Below are 22,045 nucleotides of genomic sequence, written 5' to 3'. Positions count from 1 at the left end.
GAATAGGCCAACCTTTACAATTACCCATTAAGGAGTATTTGCTTTGGCCTGTAATAAAAGAATTCTGAGGGATCCCACTTGCCTATCCTTTTAGTTAAGCTTAATGGGCAATTCATCTGATAAAACTTCTCCTTCTGTAAAAACTAACTTGCCTTTAAAAAAGCCTTCTGATGGGAATTTGAGGAAGTCTTTTGACCTGTTGACTTCTGAGATGCCAGTTATTGCTACAATGTGCATTTTGAAATTGCTTGATGATTCCTTGATGAGAAGAGCTCTGTCCCTGCTTGTTAGTCCCTCTTAAATCTGAAACAGGGCCTGTGGTTTTAGTCATGGTTCATCCCAGGAGGCTGTACTGCTTCCTGCCTTGATTATACCCATTTTAACAGTAGCTAGAGGGAGAGAGAGATGCTTCTCTTATAGGTAAGAAGTGGAGACAAAATTACATTATCATCCTTTATCAAAGATTTTGGGTTGACAAGACCAAGAGCAGATGCTCAACTGTGTTTTTTTGTTAAAAAAAAAAAAGGAAAAAAATGCCTTTGAGAAATTCAGGCAATATATGTTAGAGCCAGTGAAGTAGAATAAATAATGTAGTCCTCTCATGAAAATAATTTAACATTATAATAAGAAGAATACTAATTTAAGACATAAACATCCACTGTACCTCAGTATATGAAGTAGTAGAATAGAAGACAAAATATCAAAGCCCTCAGTGTGCTAGTTCCTTGCAACTTAATCTTTGACTAGCAAAACTTGAATGTGTAATGTCCCTGATGACTGAGGAGAATTTGTGAAATTAAGTGGAAACTCATAAAATTAAATGAACTGTAACTAACATGGCTGGCAAAATAGTGAGACAAATTTCAGAGGGAACTAAAAGACAGCATATAGCTTCTTGATGTTTGGCTAGCTTTGGTAAACTCTGCCTGGGTAAATTCCAAATGATGGAAACTATAATAGAATCAATTTCTCCTCATTGTTTAAATGTATCTTTGATCATATTTCAAAGTCCCGCAGATGCTTTGCAAACAAAGAAATTGGAAAATATGTTTTGATTTTATTTTTTAAGGGTTTATGAAGGGTTTTGGAGTTTAAAGGTAGAAATCTATAAGCCTTGTGTGACACCCTTTCTGAATCCTTGGGGAACAGAATTTTTACCATAGTCATGAATGTATGGGTTTTGATTAAAATCAAAGGTAACACAAATCCTCATAGGCTAAATGACAGCAAAGATGGCCTTTAATAGCAAAGATAAAATTTGGGGAAAATATATAGAATTTTTTGCCTAATGAGATTGGACAGCCTGGTTTATGAATCACTGATCTTGAGGACTAACAGCAAGACCTGAGTCACTGAGGATATAGCTGACTTTTCTAAACAAGGTCAAGAATTGTGTTGAATCACTGGCCTGCTCAAGGAGCTGACAAAGCATGGATCTATTTTATGACTGTATCATAGACATGCCTATATTTTTTATATATATTGCACATGCCTGACTCCTTCATTTTGTGAAGATGCAGTATCATCCACGCAGGGAGATAATCAGGGTGTGAAGGAACTCAAGGGAGAGTAGCCTTCCACTGAACCAAGTACACTGTTTGAGGGTATGCAAAGTCTAGAGGAAGGGTGGGTTGTAGTGCACAGTTCCTCTTTGTGCCACAGAAAATGAAGTGTGTAAGTTCAGATCTTAGAGGCAAGTTCTCCATTCCCAGAGGGCCTTATCTGAGAAATCCTATCTCTTCCTCTGTGCTTAAATTTATGAAGTCAAGAGAATATCAAAGTGTTAAAATGATGAAAAAAAGTTCTATATTCTGTTCTTTTATATATTTTTTAAATTGCCTAGTATTTCTGGGTTACTTTCACTGTTCTATTTTAAACTGATTATCCTCCTACAAGTGATATTCTCTTGCCATATTACCTGCATTTAGAATTAGTTTTTAATTTTACTTAGAAAATGATGTCTGAACTAAGAGCAGATCTGTAAAGCTAGAAGTAAGTAGGTAAGGGAAGATTATGTAGGTAACTTACCTGCCTTTTGCATTGAAGTCCATGATGCCAGGTACTTTCTCAAATTTTGTTTTTGATGTCCAGCTGAGATACAGTCAGTAGAAGAAACAGACTTGAAGCTGCAAATGTCAGGTGAGCTTGTATTCCTAGCAGCAAAAAGGTGTTTACATCTAAAATTAAATAACATACTGAGGAAAGCTGTATGCACATACAGGAATTAAAATAGGATATCAGTATTTAAAACTAACCATGATTAAGTTTTCTGAATTTGTCCTGTACTAACAATATTCCACTTAAGAAATTCCACTATATTCCACTAAGACAAAGGATTCAGAAACAGCAATAGATCTGGTAATTGAAATCCTAATTTACTTTGAATCATTTTTTTCTGGAAATTGATGACTTGGCATGCCCTTACTAATATATTACTTTACTGAGTGAAATGTATGTTAAATTGACTCTTAGGCTGATTAGAACAGCAGAATCTTACTATGATTAAAACCACTGTGATTATCAGTCATCAGATGTCTGGAATTTGCTATTTTCTTTATGCAAGTTAAACAGCTATTTTGAATTTTAATTTTGTTACATATAATATAAAATAAAATAATTTCTTAAATGCAAAATATGATCTTTGATGGGTCATTTCTACTGATTTTAGTTTTGCTGCCCAGAAATAGAAATTGGGCTATATGTAGTTTTACAAATTTGTCAGCTAGTGGTATCTCAGTTTCTTCTATACCAAAGAATAAGCAATGGCCAGTTAGATAAAATCCTGTAGCTTTAGTATTTTTCATTATCCACACTGGAACCAAGTGTCCGTGCTCCTGTGATAAAATTAGCATCTCTGATACTCCACTGTGACCACAGGCGGAGAAAGGCAGTAGGTAGCAAAAGCGGAACTGCTAAGCATGCCCACATAAGAATGTCACACTTAGGTAACTGAGTGTCCCTCAGGTCAGCCTACGATAAGAGCAAAGTCAAACAAGGCTGAATCCTTGATGTTTTGTGTTTTAAGTATCTGAAAATTGTTCACGACCAGCCTCGACCTACAAGACCTCAAATGATCATATGAGCAAGGCAATAAATCGGTGGTAACTTGCCCTGGGGCCCATGTTGTAGTTGTGATGTTGTGAAAGATGCATCTAGTGTTAGCCTGTTCACATAGATCTGCCTGCTTTTTTAGGATTCTCAGACAGGAAAATTTTGTATTCACTTCTACTGAAGGGGAACTATGGTGGCTGAATGGGCATGGCTGAAGGGTTCTGCATCATATCAGTGCAGTACAGTGGAGATGCACGGGAATACCACAGCATCAGGAGAGCTGGGGAACCACTTGCTTTCCAAGACTCCACACCTGAGCAAGATTTTGGCAAAGCCAGCGGTTTGTAGCCCTGCAGTATTTGCCAAACATCCAGGACGTGGCCTCCTGTTGTGGGACAGACTGATTCACCTTCCTGACAGAAATCAGAAATGGAATGTTGTGGGCATATCAGAAAATCATTTCTGTAGGAAAAGACACTTCAAAAATTATGATATCCAGAGGAATGGACAGCAGCTTTCACAGTGCCGACATGCTTCAACTTGGACTAGTACAATTTTACAGCCAGGCTATACAAAAGCAAACTTTCAAATCATGTCAAGTGCCCAGGAATACCAAAAAGAAGAAAAAAAGGGTAAAGGTAACTGACATTATCATGCAGAGCACAGCAAATGCTGTATTTAGGAAAAACAGAAAGCAAAACCAGGTTATGTCTTTGTTTACTGTCAGGAGTTTGGCCATTGGTAAAAACATTATTATGTGGGGATGTTTTCTAGCTACCAACCTTTTTTTTTTAAATTTTTTTTTTTTCTATCAGTGGTAATTGTGGTTTTTAGTTTTCTATTTAATTTAATAGCTTTGTGAAGAGCCCTTATGGCAATGTGGTGAGTACTTACTGGGGTTTTCTGTGTGATACCTAATACAAAATAATATCTCTTTTTTTAAAGCTTTTAAAAAGTATTTATCTCTCTCTTCATCATCTTTATAAGCTGATCAAAAATATTTTCTGAACTTGGCCTTTTTTTTAAAGCATATCTTTGATACATTAAAAATGCAAAGACAAAAGAAAGCATTCTTTTCTACTTTCAGGGTGTTCAGCTTACACCTCTGACTGTGTTGTTCACCTTCTTTCTTAATATTAACCATACCCAATGCCTGAGTAAGTGTGTGTACAGAGCTCAAGTGAGACTTCTTGTTAGGAATATTCTCTGCCTCACTAGTCGGGAGAATAAACCATTTTCTCTGAGGTAGGTTGTTTTGCTCACATCAGCACAGCATTGAAGGAATTAATTCCTTTTAAGAATCACAGTTGCTAAGGTATTAGCACAAATGTAGTGCTTAAGTTATTCTTATTCCTCTTTAAACTTGGATAAATAGTTCTTCATTGCTCTTCACCTAAAAAATAATTACTGTATATTGAGAGGGGGGGATTACAAGTTGTTTTCTTTTACTTAAGTCTTGCATCACTCCAGGAAGAAAGATTACAGTGTCAGGCAGGATATCACCTCATGAAAAAGTTAAACTGGTCTAAGTACCTGATTTCTTTAGATTTAGTTGTGCTTTACCTCAGAATGCCTCTTTGCTAACAGATGTCAGGTGTTGATCGCTTTAACGTCTTACTAAGGGCTGTCAGGAGGCTACCAAACCCAGACAGTCCCATCCAGGAGCCTGTTAATTATGTTATGTCAAGATAAATTAGCCTGTTTTCTGCTTGGTTTTATTTTTGAACAAATGAAACTTCTTACCTTGATGTTTTCATGTGAAGTTGAGGCAGGGAATGACTCAAAAAAGATACATGTTTTAAGTATTGGCCATTACTTTCTCAAGAGATAAGCTCTGTAATTAACTGATGTCTGGTAACAGGGTCTTCCAATTATGATATATGGGGAGGCTTAACAAACTAGATTGTCTGGGTCACAGGTCTATAATTACTCTTAGTAATATTTGTTCAGGGACCATCTTAAAAGTTGTCCAAACTATTCAAGAATTTTGTTTGCCTGTTTGTTGGCTGACGTCTCAAGGAGCAAACGCTTTCTGACAAGACCATGTGCTACCTATCCATGTTATGAATAGTGCAGGAAAAAGCAAGCAAAAGCCCTGGAGGAGTCCTGATCAGAAAAGAGCAAGCTCCATTCTTGTTTTACCAAATTTATTCAAGGTGTTGAAAATATTTTGAGGGATAACTGGAATTGTAGTGAATCTGAATGTTTAAATATAAACTATGACATTCTTTGTTATTCAAGCAGACTAATGAGTCTGAAGTATTTCAATAAAAGGCACATCACACTGGCATTTTATGAGTCACAGATAAATTTAGTGTCATGTCATAACTGAGGTTGGGTTTTGTGAGAGGAACAGTTTTAGAGAAATAACTAAGTTGGTACACGTGGAGAAAAGAGGTGTGCTGTTGTCTAAGTAAGATTTTCATCTAGTTTGTACCACAGGGCAGTTAGTTTGAATCTTCCTGCATCTGTTGCAAACTGAAGGAAATAATTTTATGTCAGAACAATTTAGCTTTTTTCCTTCAACTATTATAAATGTATCATAGACAAAATGATGATTTTTTTCATGTCTTATCTTCCACTGAGACATACTCCAGGAACTGTCAAATGCTGTTGTGACTTTTCAGCACTAGAATTCCATAATCCTACCTACCTTATGATTTAGTGACAAGTAGAGTTTTCAAAATAAAATAAACACCATGAAGAGTTAATTTTCTGTTCTTGTAAATGCTTGTTGTTATTTTGGATTCTGATGTTTGAGGCTTTCTTAGTTGAATCTCTAAGTTTGCATAGTCATACTTCTGAGGGATCATTTTGAGTCTTCGATCATTGTGCATAAAGTGAATGAATAAGGTGGTGCAAATACATACATTAAAGAGAGATGGTAAGTCATTATGTTGGCACTGAGATAGTTGTATTTGACAGCTTATGGGTGTTGCAAAAGCCACATTATTAGTTTTGCTCAAAAGCTGTTGCAGTTTTCAGTATATGTTCCTTATGATATGAGGAGATCTGTCTGGAATGTAGCCCATGTTATGAAAGTGCTGATTTTTGTTTGCTCAGAAAAGCCATGATCTAATTTCTTTTTTTTTTCCCCAAAACCATCAGAGGTGGCTGAGACAATTCAGGCAACAATAAAATCCATAAATAGGAAATATAAAGTTGTTTTGTAATGTGTAAAAATTCATTTTACAAAACTGATAATACAGGCATACAAAACTGTGAAGAGTTCAGAATGGTACGTTTAATCTTTGCAACTACATGTTTAAATGTGCAAATTTTTTTAGTAAATCCTGGGTTTTTATTCATCTTTATTCATGAAGTCTGAGCAGCAACCAATATAAGATCCTTCCATTTGGTCCTTCAGAAGTGGCACTCTGCCCTGACTGATTTCTGATTTGAATGCTCTGCAATACCTCCCACATACTGACACAATCTTTTAGAATGGCATGGAGGGGCCCTATATGCAGCATTGCGATACCCAGGACTCTAAACCAGGGGTGCACAGTTTGGAAACAGTCAGGAGAATAGGACTCTTGCAGGTAATATTCCACAGCAGATTAAATTGCACTGCATGATACGTCTTTTTTCTGTATCAGGGACCTCTGTTGGTTGGGCTGTAGCATACAGAGGGACGCTACAGGGTTTTTGTCTTTTCTTAACATTTCTGTGGGTTCATTTTGGTGGGTTTTGTAACCAAGCCAAGTCACAAGAGAAGTAAGTGCATCTTAATGGGGGTATTTGGTTGTTTGTAATTAAAAATCTTAATCATAATTTGTAGAACAGGAGTTAATGAAGAGCTGAATGGTGTAGTGTAAGGCAGTCTCTTCTGCAGATTCCCCCTTTCAGGCATTCACAGCCTGATTTCTGCCTGTCCAGTTAATATCACTGACTACGTTAGACTTTCTTCTGATTTACACCAGGGTGAGTATATAAAAACCTTTGGGGCATTCCAGACACAAGTTCAACAAGTAATTCCTGCCTTTTTTAGAACAATGGACTAACACCTTAGACTGTGAGAGGTTTGAGCTTTGGATCCTCTGCCGTTACAGTATCAAAATTTCTGTTTTATTCCTGGCCTGTTTGCTTGAATTGAAGAGTTTATTCTGATTGTGATTAAATTCCATGTATTCACATAATCAGACACATGTGAACTCATAAAATTCCAAGTGTGATATTACATTGCTGGAGGCAACAAAAGCTCAGCATGACATGATGTAAAGACACAAATATTCAAATAGGAATACAAAACAAAGAAAAACTGTTAATATTATTCTACTCAACTTTCAGACTTTTGATAAAGACACTGTCTGTCTTGTATCAGACAATTTAATTCAAAGGTGTACATGAAATAAACCTACAGAATTGGACCCTAAAAGATTAAAATGAAAATATTTTAGGAATATTTCAATTTTTAAAATCTTTGCAGTGTTCTTTGAACTGATTTGTTTCCAAGGGAACAACAATCTGCAGAGCTACAAATCTCTTTAATAGTAGCATATCACAGGTAAGAAACCCACATTCCCTAGCAGTGTTCATAATTTTTTTTTTTTTTTTTTTGGAAAAGTAATTTTTCATTTTTTCCTCATCCTTCACAGTTTCATGTAATTTAATTTCCTTGTGGTGTTAGAGGAACTCTTGACAAAAATAGTACATATGACACGTTATTGATATAGGAATAGAAAATAAGAAATGTTTGAGGGATTTATTTTGGAACAGAAAGTAAGTCACAGGCTGTGGCATGTTGAAATATCATTTCCTCAGGTGCCATCCTGGCTGGAGCAGCTCTGTCTACACAAGGCTTCAATTCTGTTTAGTTTTTCAATAACAAACCTAAATCCAGTCAGAGGGGGGAAAAAACAAGAAAAGAAAAGATTTGTGGGAATTTTGACTTTGCTGGCAAAGCAAATCCACATGACAAAAATGCTCACTAAGAATTTAAAGCCCAGCTCTTCAAAGCTTTTCTAGGTATTGTGCTCTGCTAACCTGTAAAACACAGCCTTACCTCTGTGGGAGCTCTATATAAATTCCTGTTGGTGGTACAGGGGATCTTTTTGTGGTAAATGAACAACCCAGATACGGTACTTAGGAATGTTTTATTGGGAGCATGGAGAAGTAAACTTAGCAAGCTGTATATGTTATGTAGACTACAGCATTACCAACCCATCCCCTCAGTGGGAATGGTTTGGGGGTTTCAGTATAAACAACTGTTGCAGAATTTCTTGAATGAAACAAAGGCATTTTTATAAAGTGCTGAACTTCCATTATTGAAAAATCAGATCTTTCATGAGAGATGCTTTTTATCACAAACTCACTGTTTGTAAAATCTAGATGATGGGCCTGAACTAAAATGAAAATTAACTTTTATTGTGTGCTTTTTCACACTGTATTTTACAGTGGTATTTGTTGAGTTAGACAATGGTAAATGAATGAAGGTTCATTAGGGTTTTACTTGTTGGATTTCAGTAACTGATTGTGGTCTTCATGAAATAAAATGTTTAAATTATTAGAGAACAAGTTCATTTTGACGGCAACTTCATTGACTTCAGTAGCACTGATCTCAATAGAGTTCAGTTTGACTTACCAAATGTATTATTATTTTATGAGCAAGTTAATAAGAAATGCATGATAAAGATTCTTCTTTTATAGTTAGAGAGGGAAGAAAAACTCCAAGTATGAATTTTAACTTCTCTCATCATTGGAAGGACTTGTCCTGGATTTGGTAGTTAATTAGACATTAACTGGAAATGCTGATTATTTAGATAGGTTAATTACAGTTAAATGTCAGAAGGGAAAATGTCTCTCTGTTGGTTGTTTTTATTAGTCTGAAATATTTAGCAATATTGGATAGGGAAAAAAATGGATATGTCACACCCAGTTCTTACCTATTGCACTGAACTTTTGGAGACTATTTAAGAGTATGTTCATCAAGATTGTTAGATGTATGCTTAAGATCATAGAAGAAAAAGGGCCAAGTTACACAGTAATTTTGGCAATCCTGTAGTTTAAAATGAGTGAAATAAGAAAGTTCTCATTATCAAATCAGTAATAACTAACCTTCCTAATAATAAGAACAGATATTGGAAAGGGATACCGGTTCATTACCGACTTCACAAGTTTTACTGTATCTTAGCTGTGCTGTAAAGAAAAAACGCATTTTTCCTCATAAAAAAACCAACTAGCAGTTAATAAAAGCTAAAAATAAAATATTTTTTTTTAGATCGAAAAAGAGTGGCTGATTAAAGAAGGTGTAATAACCATCCTGAAGTTTGGGATGCATTAAGCAATTAAAATACCATACAGTTTTTGTTGTTTGTACAGTGGTGTTGTCATGTTCATAGTTCATAGGTGAGCCAAAATGAGCAAAAAATGTTCCTTCCTTTCCTCGCTCTATTATCAGAAAAAAAGCTCTTCTAAAAGTACTTCATTACTGAAACAGAAAAGATAACAAAGCAGAATAGCACAGCAATTAGCTTATTGACAATATTTAAGCAGTGTTCTTTTTGCTGATTATATTATTTTGAAGTTTCCCACCTGTTGAACTCAATAGAAATTACTTCTTGAAATCACTGAAGTTTAGAAAAGCCGCTTTCCTGTAAATTCATTAGCAGTGGGGAAGGCTGGGGAGATTCATGCATGTAATTCTGTAAAACAAAATCAATAAAGCTGATGACGGATTAAGTTGCTAAATTTTGTAACACTATACTACTGTTTCGGTCATCAGCACAGCACTATTGGATTTTCTATGGTTTAATGCTGAAAAACAGGATTATTGATTTTAGGATTTTCAGTGTATCCCCTCTGGGAGTTCTTAAGCAGTCTTTATAATTCTTCACACTTAAGTTGACAACTACAGTGACATAACTGTGTCCTTGCCTTAGTAATCGTTTTCTAATCATATTGGAAAAGGCTGGAAATGGTTTATAAAATGATTATTCCAGACAAACGGGGGAACAGGAGGGTTGTCAGGATGTCGCTTCTTTGTCTGGTGGTCATTGCTACCTGACTGCCATCTTCCCTTGGAATTAACTTACAGTCACAGATTAAGACCTTTGACTGTCATAAATCTGCTTCCCAATATGTTTGACTGGCAGGGGAGTTCACAAGCCGTCCCAATATAAATAGGATTTTAGCACATCAGGTGCTGCTCCGAAGTAAAACGGGCTGTTTTGCAGTCGACTTTGTTGGTGTATATTCATTGCTCCTTTCCTGATCCATGTGTATGCATGCCTGCGTGTGTATGCATGTGTGTGTGTACGTAAAGTAGAAGCTGAGATAGGCTAACAAAATGAACTACTGTATGCAAGAAATATATGAAGTGCACCCAGCTGCTGGCAGCAATTGCTACATGCAGTCCACTGATTATTGCACATATATCGAAGATAATCAGGGTTACAGCAGTTGTGATGCTCAGGTCCTGCACAGTAACAACATATATATGGAACAGGCCTGGGCGGTGAATCAGCCTTATACCTGTAGTTACCCTGGAAACGTGTTTAAAAGCGAGTACTCTGACATGGACATGGCCCTGAATCAGTACAACCAACCTGAATTTTTCACAGAAGAAAAACCTACTTTTTCTCAAGTGCAGTCGCCATCGTACTCTCAGAAGAAAGGTAGGGGCATTTTATTTAAATAACAACAGCAAAAAATATTCTCTGTTTTTGTTTTTGTTTTGCTTTAAACTTACAGTTGCATCAGTTGGCTCAGATGCATCTTTGAATGTGAAGGCTGCCTGTTTAAAATTGAAAGCAGCAGTAACATAGGTTGCTAGGTGATTGTAAGGTTTTTGGAGAGCAATGAGGATTTCTAAGCACTTTTTCTTAATATATAAGAGACATTTTCAAGTATATTGCTTTTTTTTCCTGCTTTCCTGGACTATTAAGTTCCTTTGCTATTCACCAGTGAGCTTGATAAGAAAGTTTCTCTCCTGAAATGTCATCATTATATATTCTGCCTCTTAAAGCTATGTTTCTGTTTACATACAAACTGTCTAAGTCCGTGTTTTCAGTAAATGTGAACTCTGTTTGCTGAGCAACTCAGGAAAAAGATTTTGAAAATAGGACTGTAAATATGTATGGGAAAATGTGTTTGAGATACTGTCTTCTAAGTGAAAACTATGAGTTTCTGATTATGCAGAGCAAAAAAGACTGAAAATTCAAGAATATATCTATGCAAGAAAGATGACTTTGCATCCAAAAGGTTGATCTAATCAATACATTTGTGAGACAAGTGAAATGTCTGCTCCCTAGGGGTTACATCTTTGCCAGTTTTTAGAATTTATTCTTCTGATTTCAAGCAAGCAAACAAGATTTTAAAAGAGCCCAAAATACTAACAAACACTTGGAAATGTTTTCAGTGCTGTTTGTTTTGAACTCGGTAACCCAACTTACGCATACAAAGTATACATTCTCTGTGTTTCTTTAAAATCACATTATTAAAGAAGAAAAAAACCCTGTATGGTATACCAAAATAATATCCTATTCTGATCAGACTAGATTTTCTGTATGCAGTTTTCCAAAATCCAGATGAATCTGATGTAACAAAAGAGATAAAGAAAACACCATTTACTACTTTTGAAGTATCTTTGTAGTAAAAAGTAGACTGTTTATTTTTATTAACTACATGGAAAACTGAAATATTTTCCTTGAGGCAGAAAATACTCACTAACTCTTGATGCAATAAATTTCTGTGATTGATAGAAAAATGTCTTAATTTTATACATTGAACAGCATCATATTTCATAATAAAGAAAATTATTTTTTAAATCCTTCTTGGAAGCTGTAACAACATGATCAAGTTGTAGGCTAAATATAGTTGTGGATAGTGCATGTTTTTGTGTTGTGCAAAATTTTAAATGCTTTTTAATGCCATTTATCTGTTGTTGGGTTTTAATTAATAAATTCCTAGCCTTTGTAGACTTCTCCCATGTCTTGTTTTTTGTTAAGGGAAAAGTTTATCTCAGGATTAACTTAGAAAAAATAAGACTTGCTGTTGCAAAGTCACTGAAGGAATACATTTTTTGTAATGCTAAAGGCTATAATTAATATTTAGTACACCTAGATCAGAGCTTTAAGTTATTTTCAGTGCTCAGACACCCGACATCTGCCCTGCGTAAAGTTTTTGAACTTGTTTGTTTGAAAGAATACAGAGTTGTTTTTAAAAACAGCTTGTATGCCCTTATTTTCTACCACCTCAGTTTCACTAAGAAATGATGGTGAATTTCCGTGGAAGCCAGCTCTCTAGCAGGCTTTTAATTGATCATTCATAAAGACTGAGCAATGTGTTTTGGGATTCTTTAGAGCTTTATTACTGTGATAATCAATAAAAAGTGGCCTCCCTTCTGTCAAAGCTTTGCAAATGTTGAGTTTTTTTAAGCAGAAGAGATCTAAACTGCGGGGAACATGTGCATCTTCTCTTTTCTTCTTTTTTTTTTAATTTCCATCTTTTAAGCAAGCTATCGTAAAACTAACAAATCTTTTAATCCTGTCCTAAGAACAGAAGGCTTTTCACAGGGCATGTGTGTCTGTATTGATCCAGAATTGATTGGGGGAGTGAGTGAGTTTGTTAGAGAAGCCTTGGTAATAGCCCATTAAAGCAAAATTAATTCCCTAAACAGGTGTTCATGAGGAGTCTTGATTGTTGCAGTTGGTATTTTTGTTAGTCCCTTGAAATTTGTCCTAATCTCAATAATATGCAGTTCAAATCAGATTGTACTTTACAGTAGCACATGGACGTGTTACTTGTTTCCTATCAGAGCTTTTGCTAGTTACTAAATGGTTAAAGTCTTGTTTTCCCTCTGAGAAGAAAAAAAAAAAAAAATCAACATTTTATATGTTGAAAAGCTTGTAATTTGTGAAAGGGTATTTAATTACTTCTCTATTTTTATGTCACTTTGAACGAATTCAGAAAATAACTTGAAAAACAACAACCAAAGACCCCAGCAATGTGTCACTAAGGGGAAAAAAGAAAAAGCATTTATAAAGCATAGCCAGTTATTCTAAATATCAGAAAGCTGCTTCAGTTATTACAGTACATTAAAAACTATTATTTCCTGACTATCTGTCAGAAATTCTGATGAAAGAATTAACTTTTAAAGAAAAGAATTGTAGTCCAGAAAATCAAGAGGTGGAGATGTGGGTTTAGCTTTGCATCTACTTGTTGCTCCATTACCATTTGTGCTCTGGTGTACGCTGCTAAAAGGTGACAGCACAACGTTTGTGCAGGAGCTTACTGTTTTATTAAGGAAGCCCTTTTGGACCTGATCCTGCCCTAGGAAACAGACAGCCAGATACACTTTGTTTTCTGCGTAATACTGTGAAATCTGATAAGCAGAACAGGGCTCATCGTCCTGAGAACGAGGTGCTATTCTCAGTTTTGTCCCAGAGATCTTAAACTGGAATGTTTTTCTCCTCACACAGTGCTGCCAGCCATAGTGAGCTTGCAGCATTGCCTGCTGGATGGGTGATGCTCAGGGGGAGCCTGTGCCCCCCCTGCCCCTGTGCAGATAAAAATGTCCCTGGATCTCCTCACACCACCTATGCTGTGAGGAGGAGTACCCAGTGACAGGGAGGAGATAATGCAGTTAGGAAGGTACAAAAGAAATATGTACCTCGGTCTCCCCACACTAGGTGTCTGCACAGTGTTTTGGACATTTGGACAACATAGGAGAAATGTCTGCAAAGTTAAAACTGGGATGAGAGTTGGCTTTTCACATTCCTTTGCATGGTAATTTCTCGGACAGTGTTAATGAAAGATGTCCACAAGTGTCTGTGAGGTTAGGCTTTAACTTCAGATTCAGTGGGGCAGAGAGCAGAAAGCAGAGGCTGCCCCCCAAACCAAGGGTTTGCAGCGGAAAATTCTTGAGTTTAGGCTGTAGCAGAGCTGACTTCTCATCCCTGCAGCTCACCTTGCTTCCCAGATACCAGTGAGATACCAGTGAGGTTAATGCCATGTTTGGAAGGGGTCTTGGTATGGTGGGAGAACAGGACTTTGAAAGTTGTTGCTATTGCTTATTTTTATAATTGTATTTGCCATAATTATTTCTCTCTATTTTTTCTCAGACAATTAATGTGCAGCTGAGAGTACATGGTGTGTGAGTGCTAGAGTATGCAACTGAATTAGCCCAAACTGAGTTCTCAGCAGTGTGAGAACATTAGAGTACTTTCTAAATAGCTAAGAAACAGTAACATGAAGCTTATGCCAAAACATCATCTCATCAATGCAGGGAGTGTGTGTGGATATAATCAATTTACAGAAACACTGAGAATTTGTCATCCCGCCCTTTGCAGCAGAGCAGCTCCCACTATGTTAATGATTATTCAAGCTTAAAAATATTAATTTTGCCCTTGACCACCCATCTAAGGAAATAGCACTAAGAAAAATTGCATAATCCATTGCATAAATCATTTGGAGTTATGTTTCTTTTGTAACAAAAGTCAATGGAAATAATGTGTTTTCATCTCCTTTACTGTAACCTTTCCACAACCAGATGAAGGATGAAAAAGTGAAGTAAGTTATACTTTGCTTTGTTCAGTGAGGCTTAGATTTCTAAACAAATAACTTTCTTGCAGTACTAAGATACTGTCTCTAAAAACATTTAAATAATTTGAGGGGTGGGGAAACTGCATGTTCTGACCCTTAAAGTGATGTATTTTGTACCTGTAGTTGGTAATGGCTGCAGGTACAGTACTGATTGCAGAAGTTTGAGTGACAACGCAGTTTGGGCTAAAATGTTTTCAGCACATTCTCTGGAAAAGCACTGTTGTTGATAAGGTTTCTGACTCAGCCTAAGGAGCAGAGCTAACGCACTGAAAAGTCATGGAGAGAAAAGGGACTATAAAGTGTTTCAGATTCGATCTTTGCAAAATCTTTTGCCAAATTTTAGTAATTTCATAAATCAAAGGATGTCAACAGAGATCAAAATTGAGGACATGCAAGCCAGTTAGCTAACAAGAAAAGTGTGAATCTGCTCAGCAACATTCTCAGTGCTTCCAAGCTTGAAGGAGAAATAAGCCATTTTTCTCAGTGGGAGTAATTTAAAGAAAGTGGGAGACAAAGATCAGTGTATCTGCCCAGCCTTTCAGATCAATGTTGATAATAGTACAAATAAAAATGGAGTATGCTTTTTCTCTGTTGGCTTTATGCTTTCACCAACACTCCATTTAAGCTTTTTCTGCACAGGTATGTCCAGGATGATGCATGGCTGGTCCTTGTAATTTTTTATAATTTGTAAAGAGTTCAAGGTGACTATGAAAGCAGTAGAACAGCAGTACAAATTTACATTTCAGTTTTAATACAGTTGAGGATTCTCAAGGTAGTAATTAATTCCATCTTTTTAATTTTCATACTGTAATGTCTAGTAAGTGAATACCAGCTTACTGGTAAGTCCTAACTCCTCATTTTAGTGAGTGGTCTCTAGTCATGCAAACCATACCAGATGGGAGAAAGAAAGATTTCAGGGAATATATTTAATACATGACTCTGCTAGTGTACAGTGAAAATTAAAGTACTGAATAATGGTCTTGGAAGTGTAACTGTCCTTCTGCAATAGCAAAAAATGGCATTTTCTGCCTGCAAGCTATAAATCTTTGGTGGATTAGGAACAAGCTAATAATGAACATCTGGCAGACAGGCATAATTTGTTTGCATCGGTGTTACTCATATCCCTGTTTGGTAGTCAAATACCATTTGGTTCTACAATGTTTTTAAGGTGGGGATTAATTCCCTAGGCAAATATCACATTATCTGTACAGATCTGGAGATATAAAGTATGTGCAATGATACTTAAACAAAACTGAAATTGGTTCTTTACTTTTCTTAAAAGATGTTTTTGGTTGTTGATGTTGTTAATGTGTACCAGGTACAGAGGAAGAAGAAACACTATAATTTTTCAGAGTTTTTTATAATTGAAATAGTTTTTCTTTGCTTTGTTGAAGGGAGGAATAGGCACTGAGTGTCTTGCTTGTGTCTCTCCAGCCCGTTATCCTGTGCAAGGTCATATATGGCACTGTAAGGCATCATTCCTGCAAATGGTAATTCAAGAGTGCATGCATACAGTATTAATGGAGGAGTACCTCAGATGACTGCATAGGTTAGCAGATCTCCTTCTGTCCTAATGGCTGTTTGGGGCAGACTCATTGTGCATTTTCCTGTTGAAGGGAATTGTTTCCTGTCATGCCTTTACAAAGCTACAGTTGTTATTTAGATAGCTCTCAAGATTGGCTAGAATATGATATATTCTTCTAGAGCGGCAAGTGTTCCTGCTGTGTGCTTAGCCTTGCCAAGACAGTAAGATTAGGCAGACTGGCAGGTGGGAGTCTGAGGACCAAAGGTGTTACTTTAAGCTACAGGGGAAACACCAGATATGGCAGATCAAGGTCATTCACTATTATTCTCCACTCAAAACAAAGATCCAAGGTGGGCATTGGGATAAACAATGTCAGGTCATACTTGACAGATAATTAACTTGGAGGATCATACGGGATGCAACAAATGACAGTCCATGAGGACAATAGAGCAGACAGAGACTTGAAACAACAAGGAACAATATTGGTTGTTTTTGTACAATTCAGCGAGGTTGGTTTTGCTCTTGAACAGTTCCTCTTAGCTATTTACTTTAAAGGTTTTGACCAAGAAATAAAAGATAAATTATGACCACCTGAAATAGGAACATACCTGATGTTTCCATGAGATTTATCAGACATTCTTCTTTAGTAAGAGAGCATCAGAGTTACTCTGTCCAGACAGCATCTGCTTTTCCACATAGACATTTTTATCTTTGCTTCAGTGTTATTATACACACATGAAGCAAAAGTACTTGTTGATATGAGAGACAAGTTACTAATAGTGCTGCAAGGAGTAAGACAAGTCTGTTGCTCTTCTCTTTCCTCAAAACATCTAACAGACAGCTCTGCTGCCCTCCATGGCTTCCCCAAGAATCTCCACTGCGCTATTCATGTCTTCCATGCTGGTACCATGTTTAGAAAAACAGTGTTGAATTTCTTCCTGCTAATGCTGTTTCTAACTCTGAGAAGCAGAAAAAATGTACTGAGTCTGTTTATCTGCACGTCTTTTAAATGAAATGATATTGAATTTATACAGAGGTCATACAGGATATTTGCCACTACTAGAAATTGTTTAGAATGGACATTAGTGTTTGTAAGAACTGAATGTAAATCCACTTACTCCTTTTGCAGTGATGTCTGTCTGAATTGTATCTTTTAAAAATACTACTGAAAGTCCAATCTTCCCAGTCTAACTGTTTGTAACCCCATTAGCTGTTGGAAGAAGTATTAAAAATATAGAAAACTGTAATAGAAAAAAAAGACGTGTATTGCACAGTTCTGTTGCCAGTGATTTCTTGGAATAAGATTTTTCTATTCATGTTTCCTGTTCAATCACTAGAAGAGTTCCAGGTGTATACTTCCCTTGTGACATGGACTCAATCTGTGGAAGTACTGAATATAATATTTAGGTAGCTTAAGTAGGTGGCACTTAATGCTTCTGATGCAAGAAATTGGCAATGTGGTTGCCATTTTTAATTTCTGACTAGGAATGCCCCTAGGAGATTGTGTGTTCTGCCAGATTGGAAACTCTTTTTTTATATTGGATAAAGTCACAAAACTCCAGGAAGGAGATGGACAGCAGTGGTCACATGCATGACCTACTGTATATATTTAAGGAAGTGGTTTAGACAAATGGTCTCCCGCTCCTCCAGTAGAACAAGTTGCCATTACATGAGCAGCACTAACCAGGTTAAATAATTAATGAAATATCAAGGCATTTAATTCAGAAGCAATTCTTGAGGAAGCTAATGAGGGATACTGAACTTTTGAGGATGTAGTTTATGCTGTGCAAAGACTCTATTTCATGAATATCAGTAACCAGCAATAACAAGAAGCCATTGATCTTTATGATACATTTAGGGGAAAATTCTGCATCCCTTTGCTGCATCTTCTGCCCACTCTGCCCACTCTATATCGTGTATGTGTTGCATGTGCAGAGGCAGGTGTGAGCAGAGTGGGGGCAGGATGGAGATAATAGCCTCTGCTAATCCCCCACTGGCATAGTGTCTATTAGGAGTCAGTGATGTAATTAGAGTTGAAACCCTGCTGTCTCTCATCTCTCAATGTCACATGGCCACCAGTCTATCCAAGCATAACTTGTTCATCATGGAGGAATGTAGCCTGAATATAAATCTGCTCTTTCGCTGTCTTGTAGATTGGTTTGATTCAACATTAAGTTCTTAGCTCATTTCCCCACTCCCCTTTTGGAATATTGACAAACCTGAGGATGCCTGTATCCAGGAATGGCTTCCATGTACTTCTGCTTCATTGTTTTAGAGAACAGGGATATGTGTTCCTTTATAATTTGAGGTTCTCATAATTATACTCAAATTAGGCCATACAAATACTTTTTGCCTTCTTTACTTTCTCCTGATTTACTCACCAGCCTCTGTAAAGTTTAAGCATTTTAAGCTCACTTAAGTGTTTTGTCTAATTTGGACTTTCCTTTCTGGAGAACCTCTGGAAGCATAGCCTTAGGAAGGCATTTGAATTTAAATTGTTACTGAGCTGACCCTCTGGAATGTTAGTTGCAGGAAGATGATGGCCACCCCTCTTGCAGCATCCCACAAGAGTCTTCTGCTGCCCTGAGTTGTGCTAGTTCCCCTCCAAGTGACTGTGTCCCAAGTCCCCAAGCTGTACCAACCCATACGACTGTGAGTGCTGCATAAAGACATCAGCCTTCATGTCTAGCCGTAAGTGTGGTGCCACAGATGGATTCAGCAAGCCAGTGGTAAGGGATAGTGTCACAGGTAGCTGCATCCAAAGGGCTCTTCTTCATTGCACTCAAAAATTCCACTCAGACAGCTGGCAGTCGATGCAAAACTGGGAGGAGCGGCTGGAACACCAGATGGGTGTGCTGCCCATTCAGAGCAACCTAGGCAGGCTAGAAAAATGGGATGAGAGGAATCTCTTGAAGTTCATCAAAGGGAAAGGCCAAATTCTGCACAAGGGGAGCAGTATCATCACCTGCAGCTTGAGGGATGTGGTCATTCCCTTCTGTTCAGCTCTAGTGAAACACATCTGCAGTGTTGGGTCCAGTTCTGGGCTCCCCAATAGAAGAAAGACACAGACATCCTGGAGGAAGCCTGGGAAAGGGCCACAGAGATGATGAACTGGAGCATCTTTTCTGTGAAGAGTAGCTGAGAAAGCTGACTCTTCAGCTTGGAGCAGAGAAGGCTCGAGGGGGCATATCAGTGTATGTGAATAACTGATCCCCCATACTGTAGAAGACAGGCCCAGATTCCTCTCAGTTCCTAGTGACAGAACAAGAGGCAATGAGCAAAAATAGAAGTACAGGAAATCCTTCTGAGAATAATAAAATAGTATTTTATTTTCATTCTGAAGGTGACAGAGCAGAACACTTGCACAGATTGCCCAGAAAGGTTGTGGAGTCTCCGTCCCTGGAGATACTCAAAAGCTGTCTGGGCATGGGCCTGGACAGCTGACTCTAGGTGGCCCTGTGTTGAGCAGGGGTGTTGGAGCAGTTGACCTCCAGAAGTGACTTCCAACCTCAGCCATTGTGAGATCCTGTGAAATGTTTACTACACTCCACTAATCTTACGCAGTTATACATATAGGTGCACTTTCCTCTCTCGCCTCAAAGGGAATCTGAGATCTCTATGTTACATCTTCACAGTGAGATTTTCAGAAGGTAAAGTTACAAACTGTAACTCCATTAGTTATGAGTCATGGAAACATTGATTTTGAAAGGTTTGTATTTTACCCTGTTTTAAAGTTGTCTGTGGTTATGATTACTTTTTGCTTGCCATCAATATTGTTTTGGTTTTTTGCTCAAATTGAAAATATGTTTGTGTTTTCAAAACAAATGTCGTTGTGGGAAAAGAACCAAGCATTGCCAATTTTTTTCACAGCAGGAATATTTGCACTGGCTGGATCTGGTAAACCACTTCTGAAGAGAAAATTTCATTCTAACACATACATGTGTACACACACACACACACACACACACACACACACACACACATATATTTGAATGTCTGCATATTTTGCTTTAAATTCAGGCTGCATTAAGTATTCCTGTGGAACACATACAGGTCAGGCAGGATCAGTACAACTTGGGCTATATGTTACTCATACCTTTCTGCTTTGAAACAAACCATCTGTCAGTAAATATTTCTTACTACCAAGTCCCCCAGTCACACTGAAACTTAGGGTCTCATCTGCAGTGTATAAGTATATTGAGGTTTTTTCTGATATGTAGAACAGAAACATATTGTATGCCTCCACTACTATTTTATTATTTCACATACAATCTTTTGAAGTAATGAATATTTTCTGATGTAGTATTTCACTCAGGAGAGAGAAATCATGTTCCAACTTTTTCCTCTTGAGCAGTAGACACTGAATCAGTCTGAAGAATATAAAATCTTATAGACTGTGTTTAATTAAGTCTGTAACATAGTACAAACTTACTCAGGAATTTCAGTGAGTTCAGAAGTATGGTGCTGTTTGACAAGATGCATATGGCGCATTTATGACAAGATGAATGTACAAGGTGGATTTTAATACAATCTTTTTATATCAAATATATAATATAATTTTGTATGGAGTTTACATGCCACATCCTCTTTTTCTTTGCAGGGTACATACCCAGTTACTTAGACAAGGATGAGCTATGTGTAGTATGCGGGGACAAAGCCACCGGATATCATTATCGCTGCATCACTTGCGAAGGTTGCAAGGTAAATGGCATGGTGGGAAAGTGGGAATCAGAAATAGCTCTCCAGCACCTCCATTATACAGACTTCCTGAACTGTGCTGTCAAATCAAATAAAGACAGATTAGAAGCTAATAAGAACATCCAGTACTGATGATAAGCCATATCTGGTCATGCTGCTGCTCTTCATATGCATAAGGAATATAGTTGGTTTTTGCCGTGTTTGCTTCTGAAAATAAAACAAGAAATTTAGATTGCTGTTGCTGCTGTTTAACAGTTAGCTTTTGAATTTCCATTTTTAATGTTTCTTTAGCCATGTTCTCATCCAGGGTACATCAGCATGTTCCCAGCTAATCTACCGAAGCTGTTTATGCAATAGCTAAGGTTCTGCTTATGGCCATGAAGAGTCTGTAGCGATTAGCAGTGTTCCAGTGCCTCTCACCATCCCTGTGAAGAACCAAAAATCAAAATCCTTTCCACGTGCTCATCCTACAGTAACATCCATCAATTTGGGAAGCATTGACACCCAGTTAAAATAGTTTCAAAAAGATTTTGACTTCCTTAACTTAAGCGTATTGAAATGTGCTTTCAGCCCTAAAATGCATGTCCAAGACTACATGCAAAATTAAATTTAAAAAGAGATTGCTTTGGGCAAGTAAACAAAAAAATGGAGTAACACAATCAGACACATCTTACATGATTTCACTGCCATGAGATTGCCTGAATAGCTTGAGATTCTATAAGAAAGCTATTCTTTCCTGCAGAAAGTAAAAAAAAAAAAAGTTTTTCTAAACAAATGGGACCACACATGTCTTGGGCTAGTGTCATAAGACTAAGCCATGAAAGTCTCATTCTGTTCACCCACAAAGTCTGGAACATTTGGATCTGATATTTTGGGTTTTGATTGGCTTTAGAGCTCCTCATCACAGTAACTCTTGTGTTGAAGTAGTTCTTCTGGTTGTACATCATTGCCCTCTGTGCAATGCACAGAGACCTAAATATCCTTTGTATAGCAGATTGATGGTAATATTCATAATGGTTTTATACATATACTTACATACAAAGTATAAAAAAGTACTTATATCTCTAAAAAGAACTGTAGAGCTGCACAAGTGGTTCTTACACATTTGCATCCTGAATACCAGATGATAACAATACATAACATGTATGGATGCAACTTAATTCAGATATAATGGGAAGTAAGCAGCACTGGGGTATTATGAAATATACTTAGTTCCCAGCTGAACAC

At 37.1% G+C, this 22,045-nt stretch overlaps 1 protein-coding gene across 6 annotated transcripts in view; it reads left to right on the top strand.

The window, feature by feature from the left end:
• Positions 1-22,045, top strand: part of THRB (thyroid hormone receptor beta) — a 155,643-nt gene that overhangs the window by 115,084 nt on the left and 18,514 nt on the right. For 5 of the 6 annotated variants that reach the window (XM_053982749.1, XM_053982767.1, XM_053982758.1 and 2 more), the window contains one exon: positions 20,721-20,821. In XM_053982749.1, coding sequence (XP_053838724.1) covers positions 20,721-20,821 — 101 coding nt within the window. Of the gene's footprint in view, positions 1-3,241; positions 3,690-20,720; positions 20,822-22,045 lie in introns of those variants that run through there. The other variant, XM_053982740.1, reaches the window with a different exon arrangement.

The sequence above is a fragment of the Vidua macroura genome, chromosome 1 (genome assembly GCF_024509145.1).
Source record: "Vidua macroura isolate BioBank_ID:100142 chromosome 1, ASM2450914v1, whole genome shotgun sequence".
Taxonomy (NCBI): Eukaryota; Metazoa; Chordata; class Aves; order Passeriformes; family Viduidae; genus Vidua; species Vidua macroura.
The sequence above is the reverse complement of the archived record's forward strand: the minus strand, read 5'-3'. Positions and strand labels throughout refer to the sequence as shown.